The sequence below is a fragment of the Takifugu flavidus genome, chromosome 5 (genome assembly GCF_003711565.1).
Source record: "Takifugu flavidus isolate HTHZ2018 chromosome 5, ASM371156v2, whole genome shotgun sequence".
NCBI classification, from domain to species: Eukaryota; Metazoa; Chordata; class Actinopteri; order Tetraodontiformes; family Tetraodontidae; genus Takifugu; species Takifugu flavidus.
Window position 1 is genome coordinate 13,083,455 of NC_079524.1, and position 23,567 is coordinate 13,107,021.

At 43.3% G+C, this 23,567-nt stretch overlaps 1 protein-coding gene across 2 annotated transcripts; it reads left to right on the plus strand.

The window, feature by feature from the left end:
* On the plus strand, positions 1–23,093 carry tacr1a (tachykinin receptor 1a). Of its 2 annotated transcripts, none has more exons than XM_057033599.1 (6): positions 1–789; positions 8,906–9,100; positions 15,710–15,860; positions 16,666–16,862; positions 17,608–18,002; positions 22,970–23,093. In XM_057033599.1, the coding sequence occupies exons 1-5, from the start codon at positions 392–394 to the stop codon at positions 17,951–17,953; spliced, it is 1,287 nt and encodes a 428-aa protein (XP_056889579.1). In that variant the 5' UTR covers positions 1–391; the 3' UTR covers positions 17,954–18,002; positions 22,970–23,093. The 2 variants fall into 2 exon arrangements, with proteins under 2 accessions (XP_056889579.1, XP_056889577.1); XM_057033597.1 differs by lacking the exon at positions 22,970–23,093 and adding an exon at positions 18,406–22,909 and having other exon boundaries at positions 2–789.
* The last annotated feature ends 474 nt before the right edge of the window (positions 23,094–23,567 follow it).

Below are 23,567 nucleotides of genomic sequence, written 5' to 3' on the forward strand. Positions count from 1 at the left end.
AATGAGAGAGAGAGAGGGGGAGCGAGAGAGACATTGAAAGAGAGAGAGGGAGGGAGGGAGAGATAAAGAGAGCAAGAGAGAGAGAGGTGTGCGCAGTGAGAGGAATCTCCGCTGCTACAGGGCGCGTAAAAGCGCATTTTCGATTTACGCACAGCCGCAAATGTTTTGCAGCAGAATATATCCAGGAGAAAAATTACCCTTCAAGTCCTGAATAATCTGAACGAACAGAGGAGTCGTTCTGTTCAGATTCTGCAGAACATCAACCCCTCAGGCAGCAAAGGAGACGCCAAGAGCAGCTAAAACCCGTCATTTCAATTCACGTTTGGCAACTTTTCGTGTTATGTAAAAAGTTTCTAGGCATATTAAAGTGTGATATTGTTTAACTAGGAACATGGATCCTTTATTCAACACTACCGACGTGCCCGACTGGACCATCAACAGCACGAAGAACGGGACCGAGTACTCGAACCAGTTTGTGCAGCCAGTCTGGAGAATTGTCCTCTGGGCCATTGCGTATAGCTGCATAGTTCTCGTGTCCGTGGTGGGCAATGTCACCGTCATCTGGATTATTATGGCGCACAAACGCATGAGGACCGTCACCAACTATTTCTTACTAAACCTGGCGTTCGCCGAAGCCTCCATGTCCGCCTTCAACACCGTGATCAACTTCACCTACGCCGTGCACAACGAGTGGTACTTCGGGTTGGTCTACTGCCGCTTCCACAACTTCTTTCCCATCGCAGCCGTTTTTGCCAGCATCTACTCCATGACCGCCATCGCCCTGGACAGGTGAGACGCGCCTGCCTGTCATACGTGCTTGTAAATGAACATACAGTAGAGCCGTACAGAGTAATGCTAAATTATTCCAATTAACCGCAATTTTCTGATCATTCAGTAAAAAGAAACAAGTCAATGCTTGTGAACACCAGTTCCCATGTTATTTTCTTTAATTAATCGAAAGCAGAGCTATTGTTAATATTATTAATAGGATTATTAAAATGTAAAAATCCTGAATTTTCTGTAGCTGTACTCATGTTTAGATGGTCCTCATAAGTCTCAGGAGGCTTCACAACCTGCTGCCATTTAAAAAAATAAAAAAGGAGTTTATGCAAATTGCACATACGCTGTTTAAGCCTTCTGTGGCACATAAGAGCCGGTGAATGGATCCGATTCCTCTGGGGAGAGCAGCACTAATGCTCTGTGTGCCCGTGAGAGATTTTTCACTATTGGTAAACTGTGACATTTGAAAGATTTAAACCTCCACACTGAAGGTAATCTTCCTTTCAGTGAACCTTCATGTGTGTAAGAAGCTTCTTCATCAGCTAGATGGTTGTGTGTGACAGGGAGGTTGAATGTGTGTGTGTGTGTGCGTGTGCGTGTGTGTGCGTGTGCGTGTGTGCGTGTCTGTGTGTCTGTATTCCCAAGTCTTGAGCTATATGAAACACACTGAACCTTTGCTGTCAGCAGCTGATGGACGCTGTCGCTGGAGTGTCTCTGTAGACTCTGCAGCCCCGTGTAGTGTCATGCAGTCATGAAATAATGAACAAAGAATGTTAATCACAGTGTTAGTGTGAAGAAGGAGCTGAAGAACCTTTAGAACACTGTGATGTTCCACTTAAAGTAACTGTTCTGGTGTTTTACAGGATAACAATATGCTCCTAGCCAGACAGGGCGGAGGAAATAATCACTGCAGCGATCAGGAAACCTGCTGCTTCCATTGATGCTGACACACTCTTTAACAGTGCATCAGCAAATGTCTTCATCAGCTAATGCAAACATCATGCCTTGACTGTTATTCAAATTCCAGATAGGTGTCACTATGTTGTATACAATTAAATATGTGTGATGAGGTGGAATCAAGTGAAACCCTCTATCGACAGACACATCAGACGAACTCATCCCATCATGACCAGTTAGCAAATGGTTGGGTAGCATATCTCTTCCCCCCCCCCAACTCCCAGTATTTTCTAAACCTAGAAGATGGTGTTAAAAAGCTCATCTTTAAGTGAAACTAGAGCATTTATTTGGATGTGAATTTAGACGCAGAATGAGTTCAGGAACACTGTTGTTAGCGTTTTAAAAATGGTGCCATTTTTTTGCTCTCTGTTCTGTCTTTTTCTGGTTTTAATTGTCTTGCAGTGGAGCTTTTTGGCTTTGGAGACAAATACAGATGAAGCAGACATCCATATGATTTGGATATGATAAGACACAATAAAACAATTGCTTCTGTGAAGCACGTGTGTGTTTGTTACACTTAATCTGAACACAAATTATTCCTCTGGCTCCAGATTTCCTTTCTCTCCGATGCCAACTGAATTGATGGTTGAGCACCACATCTGAAAGTGTGTGTGTGTGTGTGTGTGTGTGTGTGTGTGTGTGTGTGTGTGTGTGTTTGTTTGTTTGTGTGTGTGTCTCCTGACCACAGCCTGATTTCCATCTGACTACAGCCTGACCAAAGCCTGACTACAACCTGATTAGAGCCTGACCACAGCCTAATTACAGCCTGACCACAGCCTGATTTCCATCTGACTACAGCCTGAACACATCCTAACTACAGCCTGATTACAGCCTTACCACAGCCTGATTACAGCCTTACCACAGCGTGATTATAGCCTCACCACAGCCTGATTTCCATCTGACTACAGCCTGACCACATCCCGACCACAGCCTGAACACAGCCTGGTTACAGCCTAACCACAGTCTGACCACATCCTAATTACAGCCTGGTTACAGCCTGACCACAGCCTAATTACAGCCTGGTTACAGCCTGAACACAGCTTGACCACAGCCTGATTACAACCTGACTACAGCCTGACCACATCCTAATTACAGCCTGGTTAATAGCCTGACCACAGCCCAACTACAGCCTGATTACAGCCTCACGACAGCCTGATTATAACCTCACTACAGCCTGACCACAGCCTGACTACAGCCTAATTACAGCCTGACCACAGCCCAACTACAGCCTAATTACAGCCTGACCACAGCCTAATTATAGCCTGACTACAGCCTAGCCAGAGCTTGACTACAACCACACTACAGCTTGACTACAGCCAACTATAATTTTTCTATTAACCTCACAGGCTTTTGTGGTCCACTAATAATCTGTTAATGGTCTTCAGGATTTCTATTGGGGGTCAGGGTTGGGGTCAAGGTCAGGGTTGGGGTTGGCGCTAGTTATTTTCTCCCACCCACTCAAGCAGAGCTTTGGCAGACAAAGATGGTTTTGGTGTGATTGTTTAGCAATTAATTATTGTTTTTAGTTTTTCATCCATCTACTTTCGATCCTATTGAGCTTCTCCAAGACAAATAATGAATCTACAGGCAGGATCTCTGAGACGAAAGACTAAATCTGCTGAAGAAGAAAGACTGCTGGGGATTGAATTGATGAATCTTGTAAAACAGTTTATCAGGGAGACTGTACTGAAAGGTCAGTCAAACTGTTTTAATGAATCTTCTCAGCACCAAGTGGAGGATGTAACTGACATCCATCATTGTTTCATTTAACAGGATAATTTTGTCTCAGTTCAGTCGTTGGTGAAGCTGCTGTTGCCCTTCAACAAGAACCTGTGCTGAACACGTCTGTATTGCTCAGTATTTAAAGATGCTCAGCTCAATCAATTATTTGACTGCAAGGATGATAGAAATGATGCTGTTTCCCCACAACAGCCCTGCAAACGTTGGCCTGCAGATATTTGTGCTCTTGTCCTGTTTCGGATGATCGTTTGAGTGATACCTACCTACATGCTAGTTTGCATATTTACAATGATCAAAAACAAAGTATAATGATTGGATCTGATCCTGTAACAGTCAAATTAGCTGAGTCCTCAGGCGAACGCTTAACCCCCACCCCAGAAGGAGACATTTGCACCAACATTTTCCACCATTAGGGTGACAGAAACAATTTCACATACTTCCTCCAGATTTGTTTTGCTAACCTTGAAAGTGCCAAATTAAACATTTCATTATGGGCACGTGGCACCACTTGGTAGTTGCTGTGGAAACATTCTCCATCACATCTGTTTTACAATGAGTTTAAAAGAAAGTAGCCAGTATGAAGATTGGATCTGTAAAATTTGATATTCCCAGATAATCTGAATAGAGCATCCAAGTGGATTCATGGTTAGAGAAGATCATTTATCTGGAGAGACAAATCAGGATTTAATCAACAGGAAATGCTTGTAACTGGAGCTCCACTCCACTTTAGATAGGGTGGCAGGAAGATAGGAAAGTTCCTTTGGGAAGTGGGTCTTATCTGTTTCTGTTAAGGTAGAACATGTCTGCAGTAAAGCCACAGAGGAATTTCTTATTGTCTCTGATCAGGTGTCTCTGATCATCAAGTCAGCCTCAAATGGGAATGAAATCAGACTGTCAAACTGGTGAAAAAGAAGTCAAACTGGTGAAAAACGTCCACTCCCAGTTTCATGTCAAAGCTCTTCTGATGGAGCTAACCTCCACTCTGGTTTTACCCGTCATATAAAGAACACTTTACACCCCCGATGGCTAACCCTCTGCTCCTCCAGATGAAGTCTAGAGTGATTTTCCAATTTCCTGTTACAGCAGCCAAACCAGCTAACCTAGTCAGTAACTTTGTCTTTGCAGTCACCACCAGAGTGGCTGGAGACAGTAAATAGCATTTCTCAGAACACAGATGCTGATGCTCAGTGGGTATCTACCATGCCACATTCGCTGTTACCATGGTAACCACCAATCCTCTGTATTGTTAGAGTGTTCAGTAATTGGAAAATTAGCTCATTGCTTGTATTTTTATGATTCATTTCATCACTGGTGATGCTCACACTCAGCTCAAACACTAATGGAGCAGCTGAGATGAGATTTTGATTTTGAATAATTTAATCCAGAGTTAGAGATCGAAGAATCAATGATAATGTTGAAATGGGCAGCATGTGGCCAACTTGAACATTTTGACAGAGGTCATTCATCTCTTTAGTGAACTCATGGGGACCTATTTCTTTGTGCAAAATATCAAAATAATGTTGTAAATGTTTTCAGACACAATCTGACAGTATATTTCTGGGTGTTTCTTGTACTAAATTGATTATTTTAAAACCTCTCTGTGATAAACAGTAGCGCCACAGTTTGTTGATGTGTCCTGGTGGTGGTCTCCGAAGGTCCACCACTGCTTTTTTGAGGCTGCACTAAATTCATCTTCACTGGCAGCAACAACCCACTCATACTAGCTTGTGGCAGCAAATTTCTCACCGAGAAGCACATGAGCAGTGGCGTATGGTCACCTCCCTCCCTCCAGCTTTCTCACCTCGCTCCTCTGCTTTCCTCCAGCTCTGCTCGGTTCCTCCGTCTGTCCTCTCTGAGGCGTGAAGGGGGACTCGCTGCATCTTCTGTGACTCTGTTCATTCATAAAGAGCAGCGGGTTGTTTTGTGCTCCAAAGGGGTGAAAGATGCGTGAACAGGTACCTCAAACTTCTGCAAGTTTAACAGCTTTTCGTGATTAATCTTACCTGAAATTCTTCTAGGGGCATAAATGTTATTTTATGGACAGGAATTAAGAGATGGCGCAATAGTCACGCTGATAACAGCACATCAGTGCAGCCGTTTCTACCATGTTCAGAGATGCAACAGTGTGAATTCCTTTGTTGCCATGATAAACTGCTGTCTTTAACCATGCCAGCATCTCTGTGAGACCCCACATATACATTTTCTTCTTTACTGGTTTTATTGCTGCTTGATTGTGCCTTCAAATCAAACCCTCCTCTCCGATTGTACAGTTGACATTCCATTTAAGACATTGATTTTTTTATTGACAAGCAAATGTTCTCATTCATGTGCCCGTCCATATCTGGCCCGTCTAAATCTGGCTCCATTTTCCCGCTCAGTTCTCAAGATTTCTCTCCAGTCCTGTCAGCTACATTCTGCCACTTTAGGCCTTTTTGAAAACACCTGATGCACTCAGAAGGACGTTTCTGTTCCAGTTAATACTAATTCATCTTTTTCGTAAAGCATGTCGACTTTTAATAGAAACCTACATTTATCTGGTTCAGTTTCACACATTCAGATGATTGTGAGCAGCTGCCTGAAGCTACGTCACCTCCCAATGAATAAACAACACATGTTGTGTTCTGTCACTGAGACCTCTAATCAGATTAGAGTTTATGTGTCCTAAAGTCCTAAAATATGATCCTTATTTTATTACACTGGACTTATTTTGATTAAATCTGTCTGCGGAGGAATAAGTGCATGAAAGGTTATTCCGATTATTCCTATTGATTGAAGATGGAGCTGACCATCTAGTATTGTTGATGACTGAAAGTGAAACCGGGAGTGTGAGTGATGACAGGTGAGAGGAGAATCCTTACAAACATGATCGGGCCACCCACAGTTGCATCTGTGACTGATTAAAGAGGGAGCGGACCCCAGCCAGGTTGAATTCTGCTCCAGCCAGTGAATTAAAGTGAAAGAGTGAAGGAGATAGCCTCCTGGAGCGGCCAATGATCATTTAACAGATGAATGTGACGTCTTGTAAAGTCAAACTAAACCTGAATGACTTGCACATGGCTGAGTTCAGCACCAGGAGGCTGCAGCCAGCAGTGTCGTCATCTGCTGTGATCTCAGTCAACACTGATGCAGCATTCCTGAACACACCCTCAGGGTCTTCCATCTATGGAGGGTGCTTCCTGTGAGATGGTAAATATCTGCCATCAGCCCAGTCCATTATGCATTTTCTATGTATAGTTTATAGCTAGTACAAAGGTTTCTAGCCAGTTGCCGCGGTCACGGGCAAAGGCACAAATACTGTCTGGACTGAATCTGCTCACACATGTCTGCAATCAAAGAAAATGTAAATGCAAGCCAATGATGGGCACAGCGTTAGACTGAGGAAACCTGAAACTTTCTGATGCCTGATTTGGCCACTAGGGGCGATAGTTGAGCTCAATGATTTTACTTTCATTGTATAATATTTTGGGGGATGCGTCAGTAAAACTGATGGTTGTTGTTATAACACACTGGCAGACACACACATGAATCCAGGATAGTGGAGCATGTCCCTGGTTTAAACAGAGGTGGCTGCTGAAGCTGTCGCATGAATGCATGTGGATAATAATCAAAACAACAGCAACAGCATCTCTGTTACCCACCAACAACCAGTGCTCACGCTCCTGTAAACACACGTGGTCTCTAGCTCCAGCCAGCAAATCTCCTCAACAGCTTTACGTAATGTAACAAACTGCACAGTCAAATCATATCAAGCTGCCTTGAGGTTAGATTCAGAGCGAAAGACAAAGAAGGCTGGAAGGTTTCTGGATCTTTAGCTGCTTCCATTTGAATCATTTCCCTCTCCTGGAATCCTCAGAGGAGCCTGATGGTGTTTATATCTGAAAGATGACGTGCACCACTGTTGTGAGGAATCACATATTACCTGCAGACAGAATGGGAGGGTTGAGGTGAACTTTTCAAATCTGAAATGAAATGTTATTGGAGAGCAAAGCTTACCGATAAAGCCTTAAGCTAAAATAGCTCTTAGTGCCTCTTCCACAAACAAACCTTGTGGAAAAACAATTTCAACACAATATATTGTGTGGACATTAATAGAGCTAGAAATCAGCCCCCATGCCTCTCTCAGCAATTCTTCTTTTAAATTGATTTAATCGATTTGTTCTCACTGTTTTGCTGGGTTTATTATTATTTTCCATTTGTGACTTTAATTATTTTATTCATTAATAATTCAACCAGTTAGAACTGGTGTGGATTTTCTTCTGACGAAGACAGTGAATTTTTCATGGTAAACACACTAAAACTGTCTCACGGAGCAAGAAGAGAGACGGTGGTACATTTTGATTTAAGGAACCTCTCAAAGTGCCCTCTTCTGGTGGGTTGTTACACCTTCTGAATCTCACAGGTCCCCTCTTGAATATAAAAATTGGACTGAAAAAGTTGTCATATTTTCTGTCCATCTCCTATAGACTCCCAGCTCTACCCCATTCTTGCAGCTAGAACTTTGTTTCTGCCGTCAGGACCTTTGGCTTGATTAGTAAAACTGCAGACAGTAAAAATTAAACACTCTACCCAAGAACATGACCTCCTTGTGTTGTCCTCAAGCCCTGTGAAGTTCTTAAATGACACCAAACCAGAAAGTGAGCAGTGAGCAGTGGTACTCCAGTTCTGTCCTCTCCACTCTTAATCAAGCGTGACTAAAACTCTGTCTGGAGTCCACGCATGCATTAAACCTGATTACAGCTTCTGGGTGCCAGCAGGTGGAGATTCACTCTGTCGACTGTTCCAACGTGTGTGTTTGCTTCTGACATCAGTGGCCCGATGGCGATTCAGAGGGCACATTAAAGCCGTTTCCAGACCACCGCTAGGAGCATTGAATTTAAAAAGCCTCCTATGATATAATTAGGAGGAGCACATTCATTTAGCAGATTCATTTGGGTTATTTGGAGGATTAAACCTTTAATTAAACCTCTTTAGCTCAGAATGGCAGTTCACAGGAGAGCTTTGCCTGTGGCCAAGTTTAATACTCCTGTTAAATCAGTAATATGTTGACATTTAATCATTTATGACACAGAAAGAAAATCAATACAACTAAAATGATGTCATCAATCCTCACAAAAAAGGAAAAGCAAAACACTAAAAGTGTATTAAAACACTTTCCCTAAAGTGTTCTTCCTATAGGTGAACAACCCAACATACGTCCACTCAAAAGTGCTTTAGACGTGGACTCTTCTGGAATTTAGAGTTCATTTCAATCATACAACAGCCATAAAGGTGATCTGTAGTTGATCTCTCAGCAACAATTGCAGAAGAAATTTGGGGTGTTTTTCAAGCTTTGGTGACTGAGGAACTGGTTTTAAAGGGTTTTCCTGCAGTGTTGATGAAGTTCTGCTCTGAATGAAAACCAAAGTGAAAGGTGGTTCCTCTTCTGCAGGTACATGGCCATTATCCATCCTCTGCAGCAGCGCATGTCGTCCACAGAGACCAAGGTGGTGGTGGCTGTGATCTGGCTCCTGGCGCTGCTGCTGGCCTTCCCTCAATATTACTACTCCACCACGGACGAGCTGCCCGGCCGGGTGGTCTGCTACATCGACTGGCCTGAGTACACCGTTTGTGACTTCAAAAAGATGTGAGTGTCGCTGCGGGGTGGGGGAGTGAAGGGAGGGTGGATGTCTGTGGCAACTTAAGGGAAGGAGAGATCCCATCAAAGGTGTCCTGTTGCTTTATGGTCATGTTTCCTATTCTACTTGTTTTAAATTATCTCAATTCTTTCAACCGAGTTAGGGATCCAATGATGCAGAATAAAATGTGTTGCAGGTATTTCTTTAAAAATTATTCAATATAACAACTGCGTATGAAAAGGTTTTTCATTTTTAAATCATTCTTTATAATCAAAAACAATATTATTCTTCAAGAGTGACGATCTGACACAGAAAGAAATGACCTCTTCATGAGCTGAAGGTTCACGTCTGCGGATGCTCCTCCTTGAAACACATGTGCATTCACACACTCACGTTTTTGGGCTGCTCTTATTTTACGTTGTGCAGTCAAGCGAAACCTGTTCCAGAAACTGGTGTGGGCAGAGATGCACCCCCACCTGGCCTGATTTACATCTTTATCAACCCACAACAGGCCAATAATGTGAGCTGAATGCCAGCTGCTTGAATTTGTAATTTTGTAAGAGCCTCTTTAGCCCTGAAATAACCCCACATTGTCCCGAGTTCATGCTGTTTTTCCTTTGAGATGCAGCTTTAAAAAGTGGAACCACTCTGGAAACTCCTGATGTGAGTCACACTGCTACAGCAGTGTGTTCCATCTTTCTTTTATCCTTTTGTTTTGTTGATTGGGCCAATTTTCTATTGTGCAGTAAAGAAACACTTTCCCATGATGCATCATTTAATATTCTCTGTCTCAGACTATTTAGAGTAAACATTTCTAGATAAAACAACAGCTTCAAATATTTCTAGAGCCTTTGTGGACAAATCCAGACATCGGTAATGAAAATCATTTCTGCATCCTGAACCACTGAGAATCTGGAATTACTCATCGAGGTTTGTGAATAAAGATCAGCAACATCCCTTCAGGTGAAAGAAATTAGACCTTTTAGTGTCAGTCTGACTGTGCCCAACACATAATCAACACCTTCATTCATTCCTTAAGACCCAGAGACACAGAGGGGGCACGGCCTGATTCAGGCTGCTTGATGACAGTTACAGCTGGCCAGTTACAGTTGACAAGTTAGAGATGGCTAATTACAGTTGACCAGTTACTAATGGCCAGTTACAGCTGGCCAGTTACAGTTGACCAGTTACTAATGGCCAGTTACAGCTGGCCAGTTACAGCTGGCCAGTTACAGTTGACCAGTTACTAATGGCCAGTTACAGTTGACCAGTTACAGCTGACCAGTTACTAATGGCCAGTTACAGTTGACCAGTTAGAGTTGGCCAGTTACAGTTGACCAGTTACAGTTGACCAGTTACAGCTGACCAGTTACTAATGGCCAGTTACAGTTGACCAGTTAGAGATGGCTAATTACAGTTGACCAGTTACTAATGGCCAGTTACAGTTGACCAGTTACTAATGGCCATGGATTGACGGTTTGAGGAATCATCCTCTCTAACATAGTATGAATATACAAAATAAGCATCACAACCTTGAAAAGTGTGTCTGTTCATTCACAGACAGTAAATACGCACCTGCACCTCCAACAAATATCTATCTATCTATCTATCTATCTATCTATCTATCTATCTATCTATCTATCTATCTATCTATCTATCCATCCATCCATCCATCCATCCATCCATCCATCCATCCACACACACACACACACACACAACACACACACACACACACACACACACACATATATATATATAGAGGCAAAAATCATGGCAACACGGAGAGAAGTCAGCCTCCTAACAGAGCTGAGTAGAGGCGTGAATCTAAGGACAGAGCGGCCCAAGAAGTACAACAAACTGTCCATACCTGAGGCACTGGAGACACGTTGTGACTGCCCGATGGCTGCAAGACCTACAAGCTGAGCACAGCCAACTCCCAGAACAAGACCCAGTAGTCATCACCTTAGCAGACATTCAAACAAGAGTGTCCAAAATGAAGAGCTGGACAGCACCAGGGCCCGATAAGGTCCACGCCTACTGGCTTAAGAAGCTGACTGCACTCCATGAACACCTGGCAGCACAGATGAACCAGCTGCTAACATCAGGGGACCACCCAGAGTGGCTAACCCAAGGCCGGACAGTCCTCATAATGAAGGACCCCCAGAAGGGCACAATACCGTGCAATTACCGGCCCATAACCTGCCTCAGCACCACATGGAAGCTCCTATCAGGCATCATAGCAGCTAAGATCAGCAGGCACATGGATCAATACATGAGCAGAGCACAGAAAGGCATAGGGAACAACACCAGAGGTGCCAAGCACCAGCTACTGGTCGACAGGGCAATCGCCCAGGACTGTAGGATGCGGCACACCAACCTGTGCACTGCCTGGATTGATTACAAGAAAGCCTATGACTCAATGCCGCACACATGGATACTAGAGTGCCTAAAGCTGTATAACATCAACGGGACACTAAGAGAGTTCATCCAGAACTCCATGAAGCTGTGGAACACGACTCTGGAGGCCAACTCAAAGCCAATTGCGCAGGTGAGCATCAGATGTGGCATATATCAAGGAGATGCTCTGTCCCCCCTGCTGTTCTGCAAAGGCCTAAACCCCCTCAGCCAGATCATCACCAAGAGTGGCTATGGGTACCAGTTCTGAAGTGGAACAACCGTCAGCCACCTCCTCTACATGGATGACATCAAGCTGTATGCCAAGAACGAGTGTGACATCGACTCCCTGATTCACCTCACTAGGATCTACAGCAAAGACATCGGGATGTCATTCGGGCTAGACAAATGTGGGCGGATGATATCTAGAAGGGGAAAGGTGATCACAACTGATGGGGTTGAACTACCTGAAGGGAACATCACAGATGTGTAGGACAGCTACAAATACCTGGGGATCCCGCAGGCAAATGGTAACCATGAGGAGGCAGCTAGGAGGTCAGCCACAGCCAAATACCTGCAGAGGTTAAGACAGGTCCTGAAAAGTCAGCTAAATGGTAAGCACAAGATCCAAGCCATAAACACCTACGCCCTGCCAGTAATCAGATACCCTGCTGGCATAATACCCTGGCCACTGTAAGAGATACAAGCCACTGACATCAAGACAAGGAAGCTCCTCACCATGCACGGAGGGTTTCACCCTAAGTCCAGTGTCCTGAGGCTGTACACAAAGCGAAAGGAAGGGGGCCGAGTACTAGTAAGTGTCCGAACTACTGTCCAGGAGGAAACAACAAGCCTCCAAGAATACATCAAGAAGATGGCCCCCACTGACCCACTGCTGAGTGAATGCCTCAGACAACAAAAGCCCACCAAGGAGGAGGAATCTGAGGGGCTATCATGGAAGGACAAGCCCATGCATGGAATGTACCACCAGCCCCAGTAAAGAAAACCACCTCAGATATTGTGTATAATTAGTTATCGACTGTGTTGAAAGAGGCGTTGGGCAGATTCACATGCACGGCAGCAGGAGCACATGTTGCAGAGCTCAGTGCAGGATTTCAGTGCAATAATTACAGCCATTAATGCTGTTGTAGTTCTGTTGGTGCCTTCACTCGTCTGGAAGGTCCAATGGGAAGTTTCTCCGCACTGGTCTGTTCCCACTGCAGGAGGGTCTCCAGACATGTGTACAAACATGACTCAGTGGGAGAGAGCAGCAGGAGACGCACGTGGTGCTGTTGTTAATATAGAAGTTCTAGATCTACAGTCACATCTACGCCCGATGTGACACTTTTCTCAGATATCACAGTCTTGGTTCAACACTGAAAATAAAGGTGCCACATTTACATTTTTACTCTGGAAGCTGCTTGATTTTGCACTGAGGTGCAAATGTTGCATCAAATGTTTTCAGTCTCAGGAGCATCAGGAGACCCCAGCTTTGATTGTGTCTATGCTTCGGTCTTGGAGACGCACGTACAGCATGACAGCATATTATTTAGGACAAATATACCACCATATCAGGACATTTTTCATAGCTCAGCAGCTTTTGGTTCTTTTCCTCAACAAATTTGATGCAAACAATTGTCAGAACATACGACAAAGATTATTGTTAGTTTGTAAAACAGATTTGCAAATCAATAATATTCATTTGTAATCATTCTTCATGCTGTCACGCTAACATTGTGTTGTGTGTGTGTGTATGTTTGTGTGTATATGTGTTTGTGTGTTTTGATCTATACTCTCTATATTAAGGCTTCATCCATTTTTTTTCAGCCTATTTTCAAATCGATTTATCTCCACCAAGCTGCTTAATTAATGTCTGATGATTCATTCTGAAGAGGAATCAAAGTGTGTTTCATTGCAAATGAACTTGGAGAGGGGAACTTTTCTAATCAGCATGGCGGTGATGTGAAAAGCTTAATTTATTCTTTCATTCTTGGCCATCCATCCACCCACAAAGACACTTTAATCATGTAAATCAGTCAGAGCAGCACCTTCAGTCATCCACCCATCATTGAATGCTGGTGTTGGAGCCTGTCTGTCCTGTGTGGGTGAAAGGTCATCTGAAAGTCAACAACTGTCGCCTTCACAGAAATTATTCAAGTTTGCATTCTCTTGGAGTGAAATCTCCACAGTTTGTATTAACAACTATGGCTGTGTTTGATCTTCATTAATGAAGGCTGATGTACAGTCACAACCTACCTCCTAGCAACATGTGGGAGTATGACTGTAGAGACCAACAGAAGGCGTTGGTTTCTGATCAACTAAAGTAACAGAAGTGGTGATGAGCTGTTTGCGGGGCCAATATTGTCAGAGGGTGATTCCAGACCACCCACTGGGCTCATCTGGATTTAACAAATCACAGATTTACATGTTGGTGGTTGCTGCTAATTAGCAGCAAATTAAAGAATGTGTGGGAGGAGCCAAATAAGGCGCAAAACAAATGATGGAAACTCCAACTGTATTAACTGATAAACATTACAGGATCTTTACCAAAGAATCTTTATTACAGAATTGCACATTTGGATCTTGATGGCTGAGTTTCTGTTCAAGCTGCTGATGTCAAACCTCTTTCAACGAACCCAAAGAGAGCAAAGAGAAGAAGCAGAGCAGCCTTAGCACAGTGCATGCACTCAGACACACACACACACACACACACACACACACACACACACACACAGGTTTACTTCCATGGGCCCTGTTGTGTGCTGTAATTAGGCACCAGCCTCTGTCTACTGGACTAGTTTCGTGGGCCTGCTGCTACATGTTCTCTGGACCACGTTGGTTTCAGTTCACACTTGAATCCAGAAGGAAGCTGAACTTGTGATTTCATCAATAATCAGCTTCTTCAGCTCAGGTCAGCATGCTTGGAGTTATGTAGTGACATGCTTTGAAACTGTGTCTTACATGTTTCAAATGGACTGTTCTCCATGTCCCCGTTCTTGGCCCCATCACTGCACTCAGGTAGAACTTAATGTTCTGCTTCTCACCCAAGTGGATCCAAACAAAAGAACAATACGTTGTGACTAAACGTTGTCAGTAATAGTAATAATATTAGAGGAATGATAAAATTACACACATCTCTGAGGACTCACAAAGATGCCAAGGAGTGATGCAGCTGGGGAACCTGGATTTACTCATCTAATAACACACTCGCCGTGCACATCTGTATGTATTTTTTAGCAGCTGTTCTGACACTTTAGAGATTATTTTCATTTCTTTGCAGGATACTCCTTATTTTCTACCTCTACATTTGTCCTTAATTTGTCTCCTGGCCCACATTTACCCTGTTGAATGTCACATCCTGTTTTTGACTTATTTCTCAAATTTTAATCCTTAATTCCTAATCTGTGGAGGTGTGTATGCAGTGTCAGCACAGCAGGTATCAGAAGTCTGCTGCTGCTTTCCTGCCTCCACTGAGGATCAGTGAAATCAGAAAAAAACTCATTAATGCAAAAACAGAAAGCCTGATCTCAACCTGCCCCCCAAGAACTTTCAACTGCAGAAGCTTCAGAACCAACGGCACATCCTTTTATATTTTTCTGCCCTAAAATCCTAAACACGTCTTTGCAGTCAGACGTAAAGCTAATTAAAGGATGTGGATGAAGGAGTCTTTAAACAGTCTGCTAAACTCTGCTCTCACCACAGATGTACTTATATATAGCAGTATAATTAGACCCCCAGTTTAATCGTGTACGTTTGTTAACGGACCCAGAGCCAACGATACGTACTGATCCAGAGCTGCTGACAGCCAGTTTAGATATCAGAAGGCTTGTAGTTGCTGATCCAACTCTGGTTTTGTCCGAAATGGCTGTTTTGCTGCATTTTCCTCAATCTGAGGGCATTTATTTATTTGTTTGTTTGTGCTGTCTCTTTGGTGGGATTAACTTCATTCCAATTAAATTCTGAGATATGCCTTACTAGGCTTGTGGGAGAGGGGAAAACTAGTAGGAGTTCTTCATCTCTGCTCATTCTGCCTGCACAGGTCAGGGTGATATAACATTGTTGTAACATGATTATATCATAAAATAACAGGAAGTGATCAAACCTGTTTAACTGTGACATTTTCAGGGATTTAAAAGACCCGTAACTCTAAACTGTGTTCAACTACACCAATGCCAGAGTCAGATGTTAAGTCAGTCTCCTATTAGCCGTTGCTCTGCTTGCAGATATTACGTGTGTGTGGCGATCCTGCTCTACTTTCTGCCCCTGCTGGTGATGGGCTGTGCCTACCTGGTGGTGGGACTGACGCTCTGGGCCAGTGAGATCCCCGGAGACTCTTCTGACCGCTACAAGGAGCAGCTGACTGCTAAACGCAAGGTGTCCTGTCTACCCATGTAAAAAATGTGCATCAAAGGTTGGACTAATCGATCAGTTTCCCACCAGATCCCCAATCATCAAAGATCATATCATCGATCTGGTGCCCTCTGGGTTCATCCACACATCAGTGATGAGCTTCTGCTTAACAAGTCCTCTGATCCTCTCCCAGTCTTACCTGTCCAACAATGAATGTTTAGAATTGATGTATTTTTTATTTTTACATCACAACCTTTGCTGACAAGTTTTCACATCTTTGTTGCACTTTAATGTTGGTGCACAAAATTACGTTTAAGTAGATTACACAAAACGTGGTGTTACACTTGGGGACTGATCGTGATCAAGCCTGACGGGACCTGGAAGTAGCCTGGAGGTCAGACTGATTTTAGGCTGTATCGTTAAAGGTCCAACCCAAAGTCTGATATCCTGGAGTTCAGAGCGTTTTCACAGCTACTTTACTTTACTCGCTGATTGGTGCTGAAATGATGTGCACACCCGTCTGACCTCCGGCTAAAGGCCTATCTGCCTGCATTAGTCTCAGTTTTTCATCGTTCTCGTCTTGACAGATGTAATGAGCCATCATTTGTGCAGGAAATTTTAATTTTGATAGAGGTCCAAAGCAGCTGGGCTTGGTTTTGGGGCGCCAGATTTCTTCCTGCTTGATGAAAAGGTTGTAGAATGAAACATGTGAGCGCTCCAATGTCAGAGGAGGCCATGAGTTGTCCCCAGGAGACCAGTGTGCTTCATGGATCATTTCACAAGTGCATCAGGTGCTTTGTTGACATGTTCATTGTGCTAATCCCTGCAGGTGGTGAAGATGATGATCGTGGTGGTGTGCACATTTGCCATCTGCTGGCTGCCTTTCCACGTCTACTTCCTGCTGCACCAGTTCTTCCCCAACATGTTTGAAGAGAGATTCATCCAGCAAGTCTACCTGGCCATCATGTGGCTGGCCATGAGTTCCACCATGTACAACCCCATCATCTACTGCTGCCTTAACGACAGGTTTGCCAGCAGCCTCCCTCAGAGACATAGGGTTCCCCGTAGTGATGGGCAGCAGGATGCACTCATGTCATCCAAAAGGACCGAGCAGTTCCAGCTGTTAGCAGCTGACAGTTGGTGGGAATTCATTTAATGAAGTGAAATCAAGCTTCTCCAAAACCAACAAAATCCCCCTGTGAGAAGTCTGCTTCCTCTCCATCAGTGGCATCTTTGAGGTTCTGCTGTCGAGACAGAATCCACAGATGTTGAGAGGACAGATGATGGACGCCGCTGGCTGTTACTGATCAAGAGCAGCTGTTTGTTGTCTCCACATACAGAAAAATACAACAGTTGCAGAAGTCTAGAGAGGTTGAAAGTTCCTGCTCTTGAGCTTCATTTACGCCAGATCTGTCCTGACGTCTGTCAGTTTAAAATCAAACCTGCCTCACACCATTTTCCATTCAGTGATTGTGATTTGGTGGTTTCTGAGCTACACAGCAATGGGGAGATTCAGAGTTAAAAGTTATCATTGGTCTTGCAGTGCATCCCTGTAAACAGTGGTGAGGTCCAACTCTGTCAGTCCTGGTTTAGTATTTGTTTAGTATTTATTTGTAATTTTTTTTATTCAACACAGTGCACATACACATGCACGTCCTCATAGACGTGTTCCTGTCTGACAACAGTGCTGGATGCTAAAAATAGCTAAACTATCAACAGTGTTATAAGTATATAAGTATTATTAATCACTCATCTTGCTTCTCCTCCTCAGGTTTCGTGCTGGTTTTAAACAAGCCTTCCAATTCTGCCCTTGTGTCCCTCATGGTTCATACGAAGGCCTGGAACTCAAGTCCACCCGCTACCTCCAGACTCAGACGAGTGTTTATAAGGCCAGCCGGATGGAGACAACAGTTTCAACAGTCCTCCAAATAGGGGAGGACATGGAGCAGCCCAAGGTCAAGGTGACAGCAGGCCGAGGGCCCAGTGGGGTGGTGGGAGGAGCCAGACCAGATAGCTCCTCCCTGGACCTCACCTCAAATGGCTCATCATCCCGCAGCATCTCCAAGACCGTCTCAGAGGCGTCCAGCTTCTATTCCAGCCACAACATGCAGGAATAGGAATGAAGCGCAAGTGGACGGCAGGGGAACAGTCTAATTTCCAATGCAGGTACAGTACAGCATGATTGTGGTTGACAGGCATCAGGTATTAATGAATACATATCTAGCTTAGCTTGCTCCCTGGAACATCACAGAGACGGTATCCCTGGTGACTGAGCCCCGTCTTCACCCACCATTCCCTTGTGTAACGTCTGAAAGGTTTGTGCTAGAAAGATGAAGAGCACTTTGCCAGCTCAAGAGCAAAACTGACGCAGACACCATCAGTCTTGTTAGCCTCAAAGTTCTGAGTGCAGGATGAGGGTTCGCACAGACGCAATCATACAATCTGCGTGACTTCACACCATCTATTTTTGTCTGGCGTTCTAAGATGATGTCAGTCTGCTGTGATCGCACTGCTTTACGACAGGATACCTCAGATTCCACAAAACTCTACTCTCTCTACTTGTTCATAGGTCCTGCACTTTAAAGGAACCCTCGCATTTGAGGAGGTTTCAATCCAGAGGAAAATTCTCAAAGCACAAACTCTGAAGTGAGCAGGCGTGTTGGAGTGTTAGCTGATCACAGTCGCAATGGTGTTGCTCTGTCTGAACAACAGCAAAAGACAGGTGCCTGCGTGACTGAAGGAGCTCTTCAAGCATCCTCTGCAGGTGTTGAAGATTTCTGGTGATCACCTGAAACAAAGGTTCCACATCTAGTTCAGTTCCAACCCTCTCTCCAACAGAGAGGTCTAAAAACAAGTCTCCTTCTCTGTCAGACCCCTAAACTCAACTCTGAATGTGTTTGATCTGTTCACCGACCAACCATGAAGGGAACATCAAATGTAGTAATGAGCTGCTGCTCAATTAATAGTGAAAACATTGCAAAACATTCTAAATTATTCTGTCCTAGCAGGTCCAGTGAACACATTCATTTGTCAGAGTGCTAATATTAACATTTACACCAGTCTAAAGATTGACGGTGCGCCTGTTTATCCTCGAGAGGGAAGGTTCAGGACCGTTTGAAGGACCAACAGAGATTCCTTATTCAGCATATCAGAAAACTTTAGATTGCATTTCTATTTAAGGCAGGTCTAGCTCCCCTCCACCCAAACATACTTTATTATATATACTTTCATGCAGACAACGAGGTCAAGACATATGGGAATTCTTTGACCTGACAGCTGAGCTAAAGCTGCGACGGTTGGGGTCAGCAGCTTCATCCAGGGGCTTTACAGCTTCTTTAGTCCGCCTTTGAATGAGTCCAGAGCAGGCTGGCAGTGCTGGCATCCCCAATATCTCCTTATTTATGTTGTACTCTGAGAGAAAATAGATGACATCATGCAACTTGATATCAGTCACAGAAGATCAGAGAGAAACATAATAATAATGATTGTAATTGTATTTATTTCAATCTGAATATCCCTCTGACCTCTGACGTCTGCTTTGTGCTCTATTATCTGGCCCAGTCTGTCGGCTGCTTAGGTTTAAATGAACGACTATATAAAGCTCTAACATACATAAAAGTCCTTGTTTAAATGCTAATTTAGCCATTTGCTCCCTTGTCTGTAACTGGTTATTGTACATCTATCTAGAACTGACCAACATAGAAGTGACAAAACAGACAATTTGTTTTGATTTTTCTTGTTCTGGAGTTTTCATGAATCTACCATTTTAGCATTAGTGCCTTACAGAGATGTTGTTTCTCTGTAATAACCTTTCCATCTGCTTCATATCACCTTAAGCTTCACGGCCCACAACACAGGTTCCTGTTCTGAATGCATGGGGCAACGTTCAAACTGTGAAATATCGATGTAAGTCATTAGCTGCTCTCCCCAGCCAGCCAGTTCTTGATGCCATTTGGCTGGTATTCAGTCACACGTGCACACGTGCCTGCAGTTTCACGCTGTTTACACCTTCGCATATCCACATTTTTATATTCTGGGATGTTATTTAAATGCAGCATGGCTAGACAGCAGGCGTGCTAGTGCTAGCATTGTGTCTTAAAAAAAGCAGCTGACTCTGGTGGGATCCAGGAAAAGGAAGGCTGGGTAACAATGGTGGCAGAAGCCTGCTGGGATCAACCTCCTCATACACACACACACACACACACACACACACACACACACACACACACACACACACCACACACACACACACACACACACATACAGAACCTTTCTACCAACAACAAAAAAAACATCTTACTATATTTAAAAATGCTGAGCCAAAGCTTAATAACAATGACATTATTTTAAGATTTCCATAGTTCTTGCATGAACCATGTGTGTGTGTGTGTTGGGGGGGGGGGGGTCAGCTGTTGACACCCATCAATCCAGGTCTCTATAAACACACACCATCTAATGACTGAGTCCAGGTTTATTTGCAGCACACAAAGGCTGTCGTTAAACGTTCCGGTGTCAGCTGACATGACCCAGAGGGCCAAATGTGACTGGTGTTGTGTCACCGCTTCACCGATGTGACACTTTGTCTTGGGAACATGGAAACAACACAGAACAGAAACAACAGGCGCAGCGGGAATGTTTCGGCGTAAACAACCATCAGCTGATTTCAGTTCAGCAAGACTGGACTTTAAAATGAACATTACATGAAGGTGAAAATGAACATTACAAAGTGATAAAAGAACTGCTGTGCAAAGCTCAAGCCTATAAAAAAAACCCTTATGTTGTAGCTGAGGCGTCTGCCATTAAGCAGAACTTCTCCGTTTACAGGCGGAATATCATGTGATTGATCGGAAAAGGAATGACAACTGAAACAATGAGATGGATCAGCAGAACCAGTCTTTGACGAACACACAGATCAACAACAACACACATTTAGAAGGCAGATATCTGTGTCCAGAATAATCAGGGCTGAAACTTTAGTGCCTCCTGCCTTAATGAGCTCATTTGGCTGCAAGCAGAGCTGCACATTAGCTCCTACAGTCAATGCTCAAAACTCCAGCTGAGTTTGTGAGTGGAGAAACAATAGAACCTGCTCTTCTATTAAAACCAAAAAAACGTTTTATCTGCCTGTAACTGAATAAACTGAATGATTTACCTTTCAAAAGACTAAAAACCTTGTCACTCTAGGGGGCCAAGCTGGAAGTGATTGTTGGCATCGTTTAATCATTATAGCACATTAGCACAGTTAGACTTTGCTTTTAAAATAATTAATGAGCAGAATTACTTTTAGATATCCAATTGATATTGGAAAATACTGAATGTGGGTGGCATTTGTTTTATCAATCGTATAATAAATGGTTGATTTAGATGTAGTATTTCTGTGGTCACATCACATGTTTGTGTTTGTGGTTTTGCACCTGATTAGTACTAGTGATTGGTACTTTGGAAGCACTTAGAAGATATTGACAAGATTGTTTTTCCGTTCTCCTGTGATAGTTCAAGGGTTGTGCATTGTGCTCAAGCTGAAACAGATTTATGCTCAAAAAGCTGTTTCGCTGTCATACTTTTTTCTATATTTACAATTGACTGTAATACAGACAAGATTCTTGCCCATCAGCTCAGCCTCTAACAGACACTCTAATGAATGTGTAATCAACTTTACTGAACACATAAAAAAACCACATACACACATTCATGGTTGATTAGAGCTGTGGGATGGTTTGAACAAAGTCTTGTTGCTTGGCGCCGGGCAGACTGTACCGCGGGCGAACAGCCCCATCAGCAGCATCACTTCCTGTCTTTGTGCATCCTTTAGGTTCTAATCATGTTAATTAAAGCAGGAGAAGAGCACTCAGGTCACTCCAGTGCCCTCATGTTTGCTGATAAGTTCCCTTTTTTCCCAGTGTAAAAAAACAAATAAAAGATGGAAACCATTGTATCTCTACCAGACGTTTGTGTCACTGCGTTCAGCCTCAGTATTGTTTTGTTATGATAATTAGCGGCTGCTGTTCTGCTATTCTTTATGTGGTACAATGATTCCAGTGGTCGTCGCAAATCTGGTGTTATTCTAAATGTGACAATTTTGGCTTGTGATCCATAATGGGAGCTAATTTAAAGCGACATTTAGAAACATCTGTACCTCTGTTGTCTTGTAAAAATGATGAAAACTGTAAAAAGTTGTTGGTGTGTCACGCTACAGCACATGAGACTGTGATCTGTGAGACATTATGACTCTTTTTTTCAGTAGTTCGCATTCAAACGAAGCTCTGTAATCTACTTTCTCACCACGCTCCAGGCTGTGTGTGAAAACTGTTCTTATTAACAAATAAGGTGAGGAGCTGCAGTGTTGTTATTTTCATGATCATATCAGAAAAGGATGAAAAAGGGTGTTTTTCTGCAGTGATGTCCTCTCCATGATATGTATTTATATATAAAAGACTAATTAAACCAAGAATAACAAAATATGAAGTCCAGAAACCCACAAATCCAACACACAGAGGCGGAACACACCTCATTCTAAAGGTATTTGGCTAACATTGTATATTTCAGAGGTGATTAAACAAGTGAAGTGGATACAGAAATGTAAATGTAATGTAAACCGCAGCCTGACAGGTTGTTATAGAAACCAGAAAGCAGCTCAAGAGAGATAAATGTGTTGTTGATGTTTGTGTCCTCCGAATCTGTTGACAGTCCAAAAAAGGTTGGACTTGTCTTCATCTAGAAAATCTCCTCAGATGTCTACAGACAACCTGACAACATCCTGATCCTTAAACATTTGAATCCTTCACACACAGCGAGAAGCTGATTAGCTTGTTGTAGCAGAACCTGTTTCATCTGAAACTAATTAATCGTCTGAAACTTTAGCCATGGTCAGTGACCATTTTCAGGCAAAGGTATGCTGTACAACTGCTTCTGTTGATGTTTCTCTTAGTTCTACCAGTTCTTTCTAGATACAGCTGAATGTCTCTGTCTTCATTTTGCCTCAGCTTATAGTCTTGTGCAACTGTGTTGCTCTGAAGTGTACAGCGAGTGTTTTCTGATAATGACCTCTAATAAAGAAAGTATTCTGAGCTTGATCTACAGGATCCTCTTCATGTTTGTCTTTATTTCCAGTGACAGAAAGGTTTTTTTTGCAGATCAAACAGCAGCTGCAGCAGAGTCGAAAGAAGCATCTGGTGAGGTTGACCAACCTGAGAGTAAAGTTCATCCCAGAGATGAGACAAGGACAGAGGAGGCTGTGTGTGTGTGTGTGTGTGTGTGGTGTGTGTGTGTGTGAGAGAGAGAGAGAGAGAGAGAGAGAGAGAGAGGATGAAAACACATTGCCACTGTCAGCTACACTGTTTTGTTCATGCATAATAAACAGCTGTCTTTTGGCGTATCTTCAAGCGGCTGTCCGTCATGACTAGCAGATCAAATTTGATCTTGATGGCTGAGCTGGTGCTCATGTTTTGCCATTTTTAATCTATCCAAATAACATATGAGCTCATCAGCTACCTTATAAGCAAGAATGGTTGTCTGCATCAGACCAGAAACTGCTGCTCTAGTATCATTACTATAAACTAAATGAATGAGGCTTTACGGGTTAAGCTGGTTTATGGACTATGACAATGACTCTGAATTTGGTCCTGACATTCACCAAGAAGCTTCCCTTGGAAAGATGTGCAGCTGCACAAAAACTGAAGTTTGCAGCAGTTCCGGACTGTAAAATGTAAGTTCTTCTAAATGGATTCAGCA